Here is a 14562-nt window from a genome sequence, read left to right as displayed (position 1 = left end):
GGCTGACTGAAAATTTGCCAATGGAATCATTTTAATTACCTTTTGCAGATTTAAAAACCTGAGATTAGTGAAATCTTTTTACTTTGCATCATGCATTTGCCCACAGAACGTAGATGAACTTGGATGGAAGCACAAACCATGAGCTAATCCCTATATACTGTGTTTACTTTTGCACCATAAAATATAATTACATCTTGGATTTAAAAAATGCATTCCTCCTTTTTAGTATTCAGAGCTGAGTCACTGAGCTATGGCCTGTATTTTTTTCTAAGGAGTAACCAGTGCAGTGTGTCAGGACTAAGCCTGGGTCATGCTGTAAAGTATTTTTAAAAAGCGGGGAGCTGGATTTGGCTTCATATTCAAAGGCAGAATGCGAGGGAAGACTGCATCTCACATCAAGCCTCTTTTGAATTCAGAGAGGCTGCTTAAAGATGTGGTATAATAATGTTATACCCAGGGTAGCAGCTGGTTGTCCTGCGTAGACATCAGAAACCAAACCAAGGAAACACTACAGTCAAGAGTAACTTGATTTAAGGAGCCTGTTTTAGGAATTTTATTGCTTTCTTAACAGGTGGTTTCTTAACAATAGACTTGAGGCAGCTGCTTTGTTTGTGTGTTTTACGCCTCTAATGATTCTAAATGTGTTCTCTGATTATGTTTCCTGCTCCTGAAGGTGTTGCTCATATATATATCTTTGTGTGTGTTTCGCAGTAGATGTAAACCAAACAAAACATAATGAGATGAGGTATTATTTTGAGTCGGCACCATTTGCATATTGGCAGGAGCAAACAAAACATTACCAGACTTCTCTGATTTGAATTTTAATGCTGCCCTTTGATACTCTGTCCTATATTTTTGTGCAACTTTTCCACAATCATCCATTATTTAGAAAATGCATCTTATTCCCGTGGATATTGCATCTTATTGTTTCAGTTTCGTAACTCAGGGGATACTTCCTCTACAAACTATCAAAATCATTTTCTTTTTGTGGCAGTGCCTGGGTCCTGTAAGTGATCATTATAAACAGTCTACTTCTCTCTGTGTGTTACAGCTGACCAATCTGACAGAGATCCACGATCAGATCAGCGGGATGGCTCGGTGTCCCTACAACCCCCTCCACAACTCCACCGCTCTCATCACCTCCAGCGGGGAGCTTTATGCCGCCACGGCCATGGACTTCTCTGGGCGAGACCCCGCCATCTACCGCAGCTTGGGCGGCCTTCCACCGCTGCGCACCGCCCAGTACAACTCCAAGTGGCTCAACGGTAGGGAGCTGCCATGCAGTTAGATGATCTAGTGTTCATGAATGTATGTACAAGTTGTTACATTTGGCATATAGAAAGAAGCACAATGCTTTTATTTTTGCACAGCTATTGAACGTCAAGGCTGCAGCTGTGCTGATGGAGATTCAATGATTTACTCAAGGATACTTAAGCACAGCAGATGCTTATCTGACATGGGAGTTGGAATCTGCCTCTCTTGGTTGAAGGATTGTATTCCTTCTCAAATCACCAGTGTGCTGCACAAAGTAGTATAGCGATTGGTGGGAAAAAAAGATCCTCTCTTCATAATTGGGCTGTTGCCTTTTATCAGTAAAAACAATTACTTCTTGAGTTATTGAGCAACCAGAAAATCTTTACATTCATCTCACCCTTTTGCTGAGGAGCATAAAATTGTGAATTTTTCAGAAATCGATGTCTTTTTCCCTGAAAGCTCAGACCCACTTCAAGCGCTAACCTCCTCAGCGCATGTTGGAGAACTTCAGACAGCTTAAGGTGTCCAGCCTACAGAGGAGCAGGTCAATCAGTATCTTGTCAGCAAGTGACTTTTATCTGATTCACATTTAAGCCAAATTGAAAAAATAAATTAAAAGCCACCACATACATTGCTTTGCAGCAACCTTCTGGGAAAAGGTTTAATAACTAATTTTATGGCGAATTGATTTTTTTCCTCCTCTGTCTCCCCCCTTGCACTACCCTGCAAAGGTGCGGAGGAGAAGAGGGTTGAAATGAGGAGGAGGGGGGAAACACTTTCATTTAAAGGTGAATTAAATCACTGTCAGCGAGAATAAAGTGTGCGGTTTAGATCCAATAATGTCATACATAAAGATGAACGCCGTAGTCGTGACAGTGTCGTGGAGGTCGCATGTTTCAGATAGGGTGAGAGTTATTACGCTACACCTGTTTTGGTCATTTCTCATCCTAACCTTTAGGTTCGGGGAATGAAAAATTAGTTTTCTTATTACAACATAACGCCATTAATAACATGGCCTGTAGTTATTAATCCTGATCACCTGCTGTTGTGTGGGCTGCATGCTCACACACACTGCGAGTCAATCAGTCATAGCACATACCCATTCACTCTCCCACTCTCTACTCCCACAACTTTAAATATTTTTCTTTTGATATTTTTTCTTCCTCTCTCTGCACTTCATCTCTCTCTTGGCTGTCTTCACTTTTTATTTCTGTGTATTCTCTCGCTTTCTGATATCCTTTCTCCCACTCATTTTCCTCCTCTCCCATTTCCTCTCCTTCAACAGAACCAAACTTTGTCTCCTCCTACGATATCGGCAACTTCACCTACTTTTTCTTCCGGGAAAATGCAGTGGAGCACGACTGCGGCCGCACTGTGTTTTCTCGTGCCGGGCGTGTCTGTAAGAATGACATTGGCGGTCGCTTCCTCCTGGAGGACACGTGGACCACCTTCATGAAGGCCAGGTTGAACTGCTCCCGACCCGGAGAAATCCCCTTCAACTACAATGAGCTGCAGGGAACATTTTACCTGCCAGAGCTGGAGCTGCTCTATGGCATTTTTACAACCAACGTGTGAGTAACATGAGACATTCTAAAATACAGTGACAACAAATAACTTATTTCTTAATATTTTTACAAAATCAATAACTTGACTTAACAATAATATTGGTCCTTTATTTCCAACAGAGCTTCTCATTTCTAGCTGGCTAAATATCAGTTTTGTCAGCTGAAATGCCAACTGTTCCTCGCACATTTTATCAGCCATAGCTAGCTAGCAAACTAAGTCAACATAAGCTGCAGTTCACACTGTCTGTATCTGACTTTTCTCAGCTGAAGTTTTAAAACAAGAATTTGGAAAAGTTGTCTCAAATATATACATGATGGCTACATGCATTTTAACATTTATCATGCTAAAAACTTGAGGCCAAAGCTACGTGTCCCTGTCAGAAAGACCAGCAGGTGATTATTCATGTAGAGGACGCAGAAATAAAGAAAGATCATAGTCATGCAATGTAAACCTAGTTGGTCCTAGTGATATAAGCGTCTATTCTTACTTAGTGTAAGAAGTAAGAATTAAGAACTAAGAAGGTTGACTACTTAGTGTCAGGCATTTTATATGTTAAATTTATTTGTTCGAACTTTTAAACAGTATGTATGTTTTGATTTTACATACTTTATTAGTTGTTCAACAAATGCATTTTCAGTTTCATTCCATTTTTCATTTACATAATTTCTTTGTTTACAAATTGCTTTATCTCCCCCCGCATGAGTGATTTCTTTTTCTTTTATTTTTCGCAAATTGTTCTGTTTTCCTTAGTCTTTATTATTTGCTGTTTTGTGTTGTAATTTGCATACAGTTTCTTTGAAGGAAATCCAGCTTTTGTAAATGATAATGTTTAGTCAATTATCAAGTTGTTTGATTCAAATTTTTAAAAGTTTAAGTTTAGAGTTGTTTTCTGCAATCACTCTAGTTCCGTTGGTGTATTTGATTGTCTGTAGAATTTGTTCTGTGAAGGATGAATCAAATTGAGATACAGCTCACAGCGTGCTGATATCAGGTGAAAAATACCAACGCTTATCATCTTTTTTTTCTTCTATTCTTTTATTCTTTTGTGATGCGGCCAGAGAATAGCTTCATTCAGTGTTTACTTTGTTAGTGTACACACCTCGACTGCATCTGCATTAACTTGGCATGTGACCTTTTTGTACTGTATACAGAGTATATAAACTGAATGACATATTACAATGTTGTTTACATGGCCAAGTGTATCGTAAATTAAATTTAAAGTAGAGATCTTCTTCCACATACACCCAAGCCATCTACAAACATGATTTTGTATTCCAGCAGCTATCTGACATTTACATCTCATGAAAGAAGCCTGTTATCACTTATTAAAAGTCTATACTGTATCACGCATATGGAGGATATAAGAGATGGGATGTATCCATGGATAAAAAACTATTATGTTCTATTTTCACAAACATCACAACCTTTTCCTCTTTTTGTCTCGCCATCTTTCTCTCTCATACTCACAAACACACACACACAAACACACCATTATTAAAAGCTGAGTAATCTATTCTTTATGGTCAATGCCTTCACATTGCTGAAAAAGAAGTCTTTTGAAGGGTATTGGAAACATTTCCCCCTGCAGGCACAGAGTTTAATGAACAGCCGCATTGGATTATAATTCACATTGCTGAAGTCTCACAGTTTGAGTTGAGAGTTAATACTCTCATTCTTTACTTTCTCTTCGGAGGGAGGAGACCAGTACTTGTTGAGACTGACAGCTCAAAAAGTCAAAGCTGTATTTCAGGCTTGAGATCTGTACAATTAATCAGACAAGCTGAGCAGTTTAATTGTGTCCCATTGCTGGATTTATAATTCAATAATGACAAACACTTACGCCAGCGTCTGAGTCCGACTGTCCAGCATTTGATTTGTGTTGTTGGCTGAGTGTAATACAAACATACAGAGGTCAGCTTTACAAATACCAGGAACGTCTGTGAACATAGTTTCCTGCTTGTGCTTTGGTGTCCCTTTCTAAATTCCTTTCCTTAAATACTTCTCTCTCATTCCCCTTTGTTGGGTCTCTCTTCCCTTCTTTCCTGACATTCAGAAACAGCATTGCTGCATCTGCGGTGTGTGCCTTCAACCTCAGTGCCATATCACAGGTTTTTAACGGGCCCTTCAAGTATCAGGAGAACTCACGGTCGGCTTGGCTGCCCTACCCCAACCCCAACCCCGACTTTCAGGTAACAAAATCATACAGAAGAATAGTTTTGTGACACAGGACAAAGAGTCTACATGAATGTACAAAATTCTATGGCAATCCATCTAATAGTTATTTAATAGTTAGATATTGTTGGACCAACTGACCAACCAGACAGATAGACAGACAGATAGACATTTCCTTCTTTAGAGCCATGCTACTTGTATGGCTGAAACATGCTAAATAAGGTGGTTTATTAAATTAAGTGCTAATCTTAAATTATTATTTGCTCAAGCTTGAGGTAATTTATACCCAGCACACTGCCCAATCAGCTAAACAATATTCGCAGCTGGGTGCATGCCTTAGGAAATTTATGCACGTGGTATGTATGTGTGTATCCTCATAAATGTGTGTTCATCCTGATGAGCCTGCCTCAGAGTCCCAATGAGTGCTTCACTCTCATTAATTTCTGCTCTCTTTCAATCACCCCTCTCTCTGCTCATGAATACACACTTTACGACCGCTCGTTATAAAATCCAGTGATTTTTACAATGGCACTGTCGTTCCTTTAAGATGTCTCATAGCCTAGTTGTTTGAACTGTAGTCCTTCTTAATAAACTGTCCTTGTTTTGCACAAGTGGCCACTTTATGTTTATATGCCGTCCTAAAACCCATAGGGACAAACCAAGCAACACTGGGGAACTGCTCGATACTGATGAGACAGAGGAAAGGGATTGAATTCCCTCTGAGGTCTGGTTGCCAATGGCTGATGCGCACCTCACTTCCACACGTTTCCCAATCATGGGTCCTCAATCATTTTTCCGTCAAACAGGCAGATGCATGAGCAGTTGCATTGCCTGCTATCAAGAACTTACACACGCATTATCTATAATGGCATGTTCGTGCAGAAAAAGTGGATGAAATGCTCATGCAGAGGAAGAGCTAGCTGTGACAGTTTACTTAAAAAACATACAAATCTGTAACATATGAAGCGTCTCACATCCGTCGTGCATTCACATATCTACATGTCAGCAGCTGGCAGAGTAAAATTCACTTAGCTTCAAGAAAACCAATTTTCTCTATCTGGTCAACACTGACCACAGATTTATCCTGCTCAGCATACTGTAGGTACATCACAGAGGGGTTTCCATATACCATAGGCTTTCATAACACTATGTTCCTCAAGGATAAACCAGGATCAGTTCTTCCTCTCCATCCCCATCTCTCCGCTTAAGCCTCGGTACAATAGCTGCTCCTCACCTCTGGACCGATGCACACTTTATCTAGGTTTCAGTGACATCTTCATCAAGCATTTGTCAATGTTGGGGGATTAGATTTACGAGCTCAGGATTTATGGCCTGTCTGTTTTCATCCCTTTTGTGCGCACACACCAGCACACATGTACATGCACAAACATAAACCTACAGGAAACCAGCGCCAATAAAACCCACTGACCACGTCCGTATCTTATGTACACATATACACACGCAAAAATAGAGGGTTATAGATTGCTGCCAAATAGGGATAATTATGACTGTGAACTCATCACTCAACACACACACTGGTCATTGATTGAGAGCTTAATTCCCCGTCTGTCTGCAGAGAAAATCCCCCCATTTATTTGAACCACACGGATTGATCCAGCTGGGTTTATTCAGGCTATGAGTCATGTTCGTTGTGAATTAGGAGCTAATACCGTCTCTGTGTTGTATAGGTTTTCTGTCACACTGTAATTACTTACTGTAAAAATGCATTCATTGTTAAGCTCCATGTGTAGGAAAATATGTTAAGTAAGACTCTGAGCCACATGCTGATGGAAAGTTTTGTTATCTAATACATTTCAAGAGGAACTAAAGGGGTATCAGTTTTCCATGCTTACCTTTCAACATTATGAACGATTTGATAAGATGTGGAGCCAACGCTGACAAAATATTATTATCAGATCTTATCGCGAATTTTGAATTAGCCCATTTTGCTAAAAACATGCTGTAAAACAACCATATTTCTCAGTGGCACTTATCATCCTAGCAGAGCACAGGGCGCTGATGATGAGCGGGACAGCTGAGTGTTGGATGGGCCCTCAGCCAAATGATGTCCCTCACCTTGACTGTACCGTGGAAATCACAACATCCATCTCTCTGTACATTCACAGATGTCGTAGACCCTCAATGGTCAGCGCCTAACTTTGTCTCGCTGTGGCAGAAATACGATCAAGCAGACACTTTAGGAGTCATATGCTCACATGCAATGGCAAGGACAAACCACAAAAGGAAACCTTAGACATATGTTATTATGTAGCCCACACCATACACACACGCAACACATTTATGCCATAAGCAAGAGGCACATTCAAGGCACACAAGCACAGACACACACAGTGTTGCATTTCTCTGTCCTTCAGGGCTTTAATTTCCCATCTCCTGATGTGGCGAGGGCACTGATCCGTTGCCCATCCCGGGGAAGTCCTCCATGTTTCTCATCTGTCATTCCAGGGAAGGCCAAGGATTGATCTGTATAAAGTCTCAGTGCTGTTGCTGCTGTAGCTAGTCAGCAGGAACTAATCACCATCCAAGGCCCAGTTTCTAGTCTTGTTTGACGAGGCTGTGAATGATTAGCCTGGAGCGAATTTTTGCAGTCCATCTGAGCTTACTGTGCTCAAAATGAAAACAGTACCAGTCATTTGGGTTTGTATAATTGTCAAGCGCAGCTTATTTTTGCTTTCTCTGCTCTGTGCCTTAGAGTAGGCCTATTCTTTGTGGACAGGGCCTCAATCCACAATCCTGACCCCAGCCAGGGACCTCTTTTACTGAAAAGGACATGCATGGTTAGCTTTACTCATCCGGCTCTGCCTCAGCTGGAAGGGCTTTAAGCTTCACCTTGTCCCGCTCTGCTTGGTGGAAAAAAGGCATTACATTTCTACTCTACACTAAATTGTCACTGTCCTGTGAAAATCAGGTGTCAGCATATAATCTTCAGGGGTGCATGGTTTTCATTGGACAGCGACAATATGCTACAAAGATTTATATTGTATATTCCTTGCAGTTAGTTTTAGTATGCTATTAGTGCTACAGTGGCTCATGATAATACAGCCTGCCTCTGATAGCAGTGTAAAATGTAATAGACTATGTTCTAGACAGTGCTGGTTGGAACGTCTCTCAACTTGGAAAGCAATATTTCAAAATGTCAAAGATCATTTGTTATCTTGCCTCCTAGAAAAACAAAATACTGTTAAAATAATGTGATTTAAGTGTTAAAAAAAACATTTTAGTGTTAAAAAACATATGAACCTTTTCAACCTGCACTAGCACAACAATATAAACTACACTTTGAACTCCTTAATATTCTCTTCTTTTAACTCCCATTTGGAAACAGTTCACTTTATTGAACTCCTTTTAATAAATGAACAATGGGAGATATATCATGCCAGATATTTCACATTATAACTAAGTGCCATGATACTGACTCTGCTGCGGAAGCAAAACTCTACTGGGGCATAGATGGAGAACTTGGAGTCAACAATAACTGATAAAACCAAATTAATATGATGCGATGAAATCTACCTATTTATGTGAGATTCTTCTGTTATTGCAACTGTAGTGCTTTCTAGGGTCCTAAAATCTTGGGTGAAAGTCATTCTGATACTTTATTTTTTGAGAACTCCCTTGTTTGAATGATATTGCTGCATTTATAGAGAGAGCATTTTTTCAGAAGTGTTATGAACAGCAGTAATAAAGCTCTAAAGATGAAACCCTTTTTAAGATCTTAGCTTATTTTTGAGGTAAAAAAAAAAAAAAAGAATAATCAAGACACATCATTATTGGGCTACTAATAAAACACACCAGCAATATATATGCATATGAGGAAGAATCTAATAAAAGAGATAACTACTTGCTCAGTCAAACATTCATTCATTCTCCCTCCATAAGCTGCAGCATATTGACTACAAAGCCTTAAGGTTGTGAGGACAGCAAACCATTGCAAAGAGGCAGCAACTGACTTTAAAGCCTTGTTCATTTAATCATTCAATCCCTCACATTTTCCATCTATGGTCGTACTCTCAGCCACATAATCATAAGCTTATTAATATCCTAAAGAGCTTAGCTTTTATTAATGTAGTCAGTCAAACCTTTTGCTTTCTGGCTTCTCCACCTTCACAGTGTGGCACCATCGACTCTGGCTCCTATGTGAACCTGACCGAAAGAAACCTGCAGGACGCCCAGAAGTTTTTGCTGATGCATGAGGTGGTCCAACCCGTGGTTCCTGTGCCCTACTTCATGGAGGACAATGTGCGCTTCACTCATGTGGCAGTGGATGTGGTGCAGGGGAAAGACATGCTGTTTCACATCATTTACTTGGCTACTGGTGGGTTCCTATCTCTCTGTGCGTGTGCGTGTATATGTGTGTTTGCCACTTTTTAGATTTATTTTTTCTGGCATCGCTGTATGGTTTGCAAAATTTGGACTTTTTTCATGCATGTATAGTAGTTTGTGTCCACATATTGTACATATTACTGTTCTTAAACGCACCCAGAAACATATTTTTTCAATCAGCTTCTTAATATGAGCAGTGTGTTCCTACATAAACACACAATTTTCTGCTCAAGTCAGAACAGTTTTGGTTGTTTCGCACGAGTCCTTTTTTGTCTGTCTGTGCTCGTGGGTTTAGTTGGATCATGGTTGGAAAAAGCTGATGTCACAAACTTTGTATACCAATCAGGATTTGGCAAAAATTGGATCAAAATATGATGATAGTTGTTTGCTGTTAACAAAGCCGATAAAAACACACACCTTGAGTGAGGCAGAGTAGCTGAGTTTTTTGTGTGAAGCTCTTAGTGAATGATACTTAAGGATGTTTTTTTACAAACATGTGCATTGGTTGTTGCTTATACATTCATGAATATTGATTGTTATAGATAAATACTTCAGGGGCTTTAAGCCCTTGAAATGCACGCTGCACATGAAATGAAGCCTGCAAGAATAATAATGAAACCAAGAGATCTGTAGTTCCAAGGAGACATCAAAGCTTAGTCTACTGACACAAGTTTGATCACTCGACCTCCATATGTTCTCCATATGCACTGACAGAACACTCTCATATATCACACCACATATCACTCTTATGCAGTCGTTCACAAAGAGATCATAAACAGCGTGAAACAACCAACATTCATGTGTCGAAAGCAGACAGACGGGTAATTAATAATACACACACACAGCTCTGATTTAACCCATACACGTTTTCCCTGTCTGAACTGCATGGCACTGCCTCCTTATCAGTAGACTGTTTGATCATATTGGTGTGACAGTATGTGCTGTTAGACTTGGCAAAGCGCTGGACACAGTATCAGCAAGATGCCAGATACACACTGGTGTCTGTTCAGTATTATAGTGCAACACACTGTATGGATTATGAACGGATGTACCAAGCAGAATTTGAACATAGTGACCCACTTCGTTTTGTTAATGTACCATAGGCCCACTGGGAAATGTCAACATGATCTTCCTGTCATAGCATCAGTGTTATTTTAGGATATATCACATGCAGTACAAGCACACACACTCACACACACAACCTGTTCCAGTTCAGTGCCTCTGTGCTCGGCACCCCCCTCAAAACCTCCCCTCTCATTGTTTGCATGGGACTGTGATCAATGTAGCGTCAGACCAGAGCTGCCCACGCTGCAAGTTCCCTAGACACTAACCAGACACTAATGAAAACATCTGAAACACTGCCAAGGCCATTGGGTAGCATACGTACTGTACCTAATCATATGCTATTATTAACGCTTAAACGCACCCTGCTGATTGGGGTCGCTGTGGAGAACTTGATAGCACCAACTCGGGGGTCCACAGAAGTCAAGGTGTAGTGTTCTTATGAACACATGCAATAGTTTCATCTAAAAGGTTATTCTGCCCTCGTTAGTAATTTTAGTCCTGCAGCATCATTTTACTCCTTCAGTCAGCATGAACAGAATTCAGTTAAAAGCAAAAGATTTTAAAATATCCTGATTCACCAAAGAATCAAATTGTCAAGTAGTTGCAGAATTGAGTCTTAGTAAAGGAAAAAAATCTTTTACATTCCTCATTGAAAAAGTAATTACTTTAGTGATTACATTTCTTGTTTCTTTTGTTACTCAACCCACCAAAGGTCTTAAAAAAGAACACAGAAAGAGGAGAATTGGAAAAGGAGACAATATAAGATATAAAAAGCCTTTATTGATCCCCAGAGAGGAAATTTAGATGTTGCAGCAGTACAAAGACAGAGAAGAAAATACAGATAAATAGAGAAAATAAATAATAAATAAATAAGAAGTAAAATAAAATGATGATAATAGAAATAACTATAGCAATACAAGAGCAACTCAGGTCAAAATTACAAGGTAAGCAAGGCACTTAATACTACCTATAGCCAGGGGTAAAATAATAATAGCGCTGTACTGTTTTGAAGCAAGTGAATTAATGTAGTATGATAGTGAGGCCACATGATAGTCATGTGTCACTTGCAAGTGGTCCAAGTCCGGTTCCAAATTAAATTCTAGTCCAGATCTGGATCAGAGTTTGCCTGTTAAGTTTGTTAGCATCTAGTTGCCTCTCCATGCTTCCAGTCCCTGCACCAAGCTAGTATGTCATGGATCAGTCTATTCAGTGAATGCGGAGAGTTTTGATATCAGCCCTCCATAACTCTTGGAAAGAGAACTACCCCAACAATGTCGAGGTAACGAACAGGCATTAGTAACTGTATAATTTCTGAAAGTCAGAGTAAGTAAGTACTTTGTAATGTAATGAGTTACTGCCCAACACTGCTTGGGGCAATACTTAACTTTTACATTCCCTACCTTGAAACTACTTATTAGCAATTCACTCTTCTTCCTTTGGCATCACTGTGCACCTAATTACTTTTTCTTCACCCAAGGGACTGCATGTATAATGGATGATGTTTGTTTTAGCTCTCCCAAAAGAAAATCTGCCACTTACTTTATCTCACGGGGCCTACCTTACATAAAATAAAGGTCAGGACGTACTCACAGTGACATGGATTTCCACGTACTTCTCTATCAGAACCACAAAGTGGTCTCTTTCCTTGGAATATCCCCTTTAAGAAAAGTAGGCCAGAAATCATGTATTCAGGTGTCATACCAATTCCCTGGTTGCATTAACAGCACTGCATGTTGATGGAATAACCAAGCTTGGCACAAGCCGCCACCAGTCTTTTTGACAGTCTTATTTCAGAGGCTCTCTGTTAGGGAGTGATTGTTGTGTGGTTCACAATGAGTTCATGTCAGCTTGTGTTCAATTTTGCTCATCCAGGACATATTTTTATTGTTTTTCTCCCCTTCAAACTCGCTGCTATTCTTACCTAACTCTCCTTTGTTCCTTCCACCTCTGCTTTACCTTTTCTTGTGCAGATAAACACTCTCCTAACTCTTTGTGACCAAATCCTCTCTTCCCCCTTCTTTCTTTTCCAGATTACGGTACTATCAGAAAAGTGCTTTCACCTCTTAATCAATCCACGGGGAGCTGCCTATTGGAGGAGATCGAGCTGTTCCCGCCCAGGAAGAGGCAGCCGATCCGAAGCCTGCTGATCCTGCACAGCCGCAGCGAGCTTTATGTGGGTGTAAGAGACCAGGTCATCAAGATCCCACTCAAGAGATGCAGCTACCACAAGAGCAGAGAGTGAGTACTTGCACACACAAATACCATTAATCTCAATGGAAACTGTCAAAAGCAAATATGCACACAACGAAGTTTTAAAGCTCCCTCTTTCATAAGATGCTTTTTATCTGAGAGGGCCAGGCCTGTGTTGTTGGTCAGGGGCCTTTGCTGAGATTTAAAACCCTGTAAATCAGCTTTTGTCTGAGCCACTGGAGGTGCCCATGGCTGCCCTCTGTCTGTCTCACTGTCTTCCTCTAGTTGTCATTGACCCATCCACAAAACCGTGCATTTTCTGCCCCACGCACAGTTCTGCTGCAGCTGTGTGTGTGTTTATCAGATATATTGAGTTTCTGTCTGTCTGGAAGATGCTCAGTCAAGGCATAAATATTGCCAAAGAAAACCCAAGACAGAGGCCAAGGTGTGAAGACTCACCACAAGATTGGGATCCTGTCTATCATCTCACACACAGGGAAGGAATCACACCTGCATTCCTTATCTCGCGCACAATGAGCTGTTATTGGAATACGCAGAAGAGTTAAGGCTTCATATTACAGCGGTGGGTCTGTGATATATGTGGCAGCTGTTATGGCCCTTCATCAACTCTTTTTTTAAGAGAGTGCAGGAGAGTCAGAAAAACTTGGAACAACAGACAGAAGAAATAAAACCATGCACAGGGACTGGCAGCTACAGAGAGAGTTGCTGAGTTCATCATTGACATTTCTTTGAGGTTTACCTGTTTGAAATATTAGAAGGCTGTCTGTCTTTGTTTGGCTGTGCCGCTCACTGATGGGTGGTGTACTATCTGCAAGGCTCTTAAGGCCCTGTGGAAGACAGGTATTAGCCTGTTTCTTCTCCTATTCGTTTTGTACTACTGTCGTCACCTCTGCTATCCTTTACCGTGTAGATAGAGACCATAACTCTTTCTCTTAGCCACCCAGACGCTACGTCAGCCACTTTCTCTGTGCAGGCATGCAGGAGCAGTTTCCTTTCTACATTTTCATATGGATGAACACATATGATCATGTGTCTTTGCATAAGTGTGCTTGTGTTTGTGTCTGCCGCGCGGTTCATTGTGATGAAACCCACAGACAATTTTGGTTACATTTCACTCGGGGCATGTCAGGCCGCATTGATGCCTGTGGCTCAGAGATATGTCATTGTGCTGTCACCGCAGACTCGTATTTGCATGAAAAGAGTAACATCAGGCTTTTTATTGCACTCAATAAACCACCTGAGGCAGATACGGCAAAGACAGATACGGCTATCTTTGCTACAGTATCCTCGCAGTGAATATTTGTTGGGCTGATAAGCTTTTTGAATCAGAAATGAATGTGTGTGTATGCAAACGCAAGACTGTAATCCTGGTGCTTCACTGAAGATTACCTGAAAAATCAGTCAGCATATTGTGTTAAGACATAATTTTACTATGCTGATGCAATTTAAGCATTGTAGAACATCCCAGTGCTCCATGTTCCTAAGTAAACAAAATTAACATTTTCCTCCCGCCTTTCTTATTTCTCTCCCCTTCTGTCATTTAAGTAGCTTCTCTGTTCCTTCTTTTCCTCTTCTCCACTCCTTTGCCACTTTCTCCTCTACCTTTCTCTCCCATCTTATCACTCCCATTTCCTATTTTTCCATCTATCATTTGTCCCACCACCTTATCGTTTACCTTTCTCCATAATCTCCCTCCTCAACCTGATGTTTGATTTCACAATCTGCCACAATGCAGAGCTATCTCCATTCACACATGACAGGTTAATAAAAGCCCATTAAAAACACATTTCTATTCTCTCTTTCCAGAGCCTGTGTGGGGGCCAGGGACCCGTACTGTGGCTGGGATCTGTTGCTGAAGAAATGCACCACCCTGGAGGAAAGTGTCAGAATGAGCCAATGGGAGCAGAGCATCAGCAAATGCCCTGTGAGTATCACTGAGCCGCTCCCTAA

General features: G+C 40.7%; 1 protein-coding gene across 3 annotated transcripts in view; it reads left to right on the top strand.

Moving 5' to 3' along the window:
* The window catches only part of sema5a (sema domain, seven thrombospondin repeats (type 1 and type 1-like), transmembrane domain (TM) and short cytoplasmic domain, (semaphorin) 5A), a 116675-nt gene that overhangs the window by 60440 nt on the left and 41673 nt on the right, over nucleotides 1–14562 (top strand). For all 3 annotated transcript variants that reach the window (XR_001960688.2, XM_051066587.1, XM_018674026.2), the window contains exons 7-12: nucleotides 1052–1265; nucleotides 2540–2825; nucleotides 4874–5009; nucleotides 9124–9328; nucleotides 12432–12639; nucleotides 14419–14536. Coding sequence is in view for 2 of the 3 variants with exons in the window: in XM_051066587.1 (XP_050922544.1) it covers nucleotides 1052–1265; nucleotides 2540–2825; nucleotides 4874–5009; nucleotides 9124–9328; nucleotides 12432–12639; nucleotides 14419–14536 (1167 nt within the window). In the remaining variant the exon portion in view is untranslated. The remainder of the gene's footprint in view (nucleotides 1–1051; nucleotides 1266–2539; nucleotides 2826–4873; nucleotides 5010–9123; nucleotides 9329–12431; nucleotides 12640–14418; nucleotides 14537–14562) is intronic.

This window comes from Lates calcarifer, linkage group LG24 (assembly GCF_001640805.2).
Source record: "Lates calcarifer isolate ASB-BC8 linkage group LG24, TLL_Latcal_v3, whole genome shotgun sequence".
Taxonomy (NCBI): domain Eukaryota; kingdom Metazoa; phylum Chordata; class Actinopteri; family Centropomidae; genus Lates; species Lates calcarifer.
Note: the sequence above shows the minus strand (reverse complement) of the source record. Positions and strands in the feature narration are given on the sequence as shown.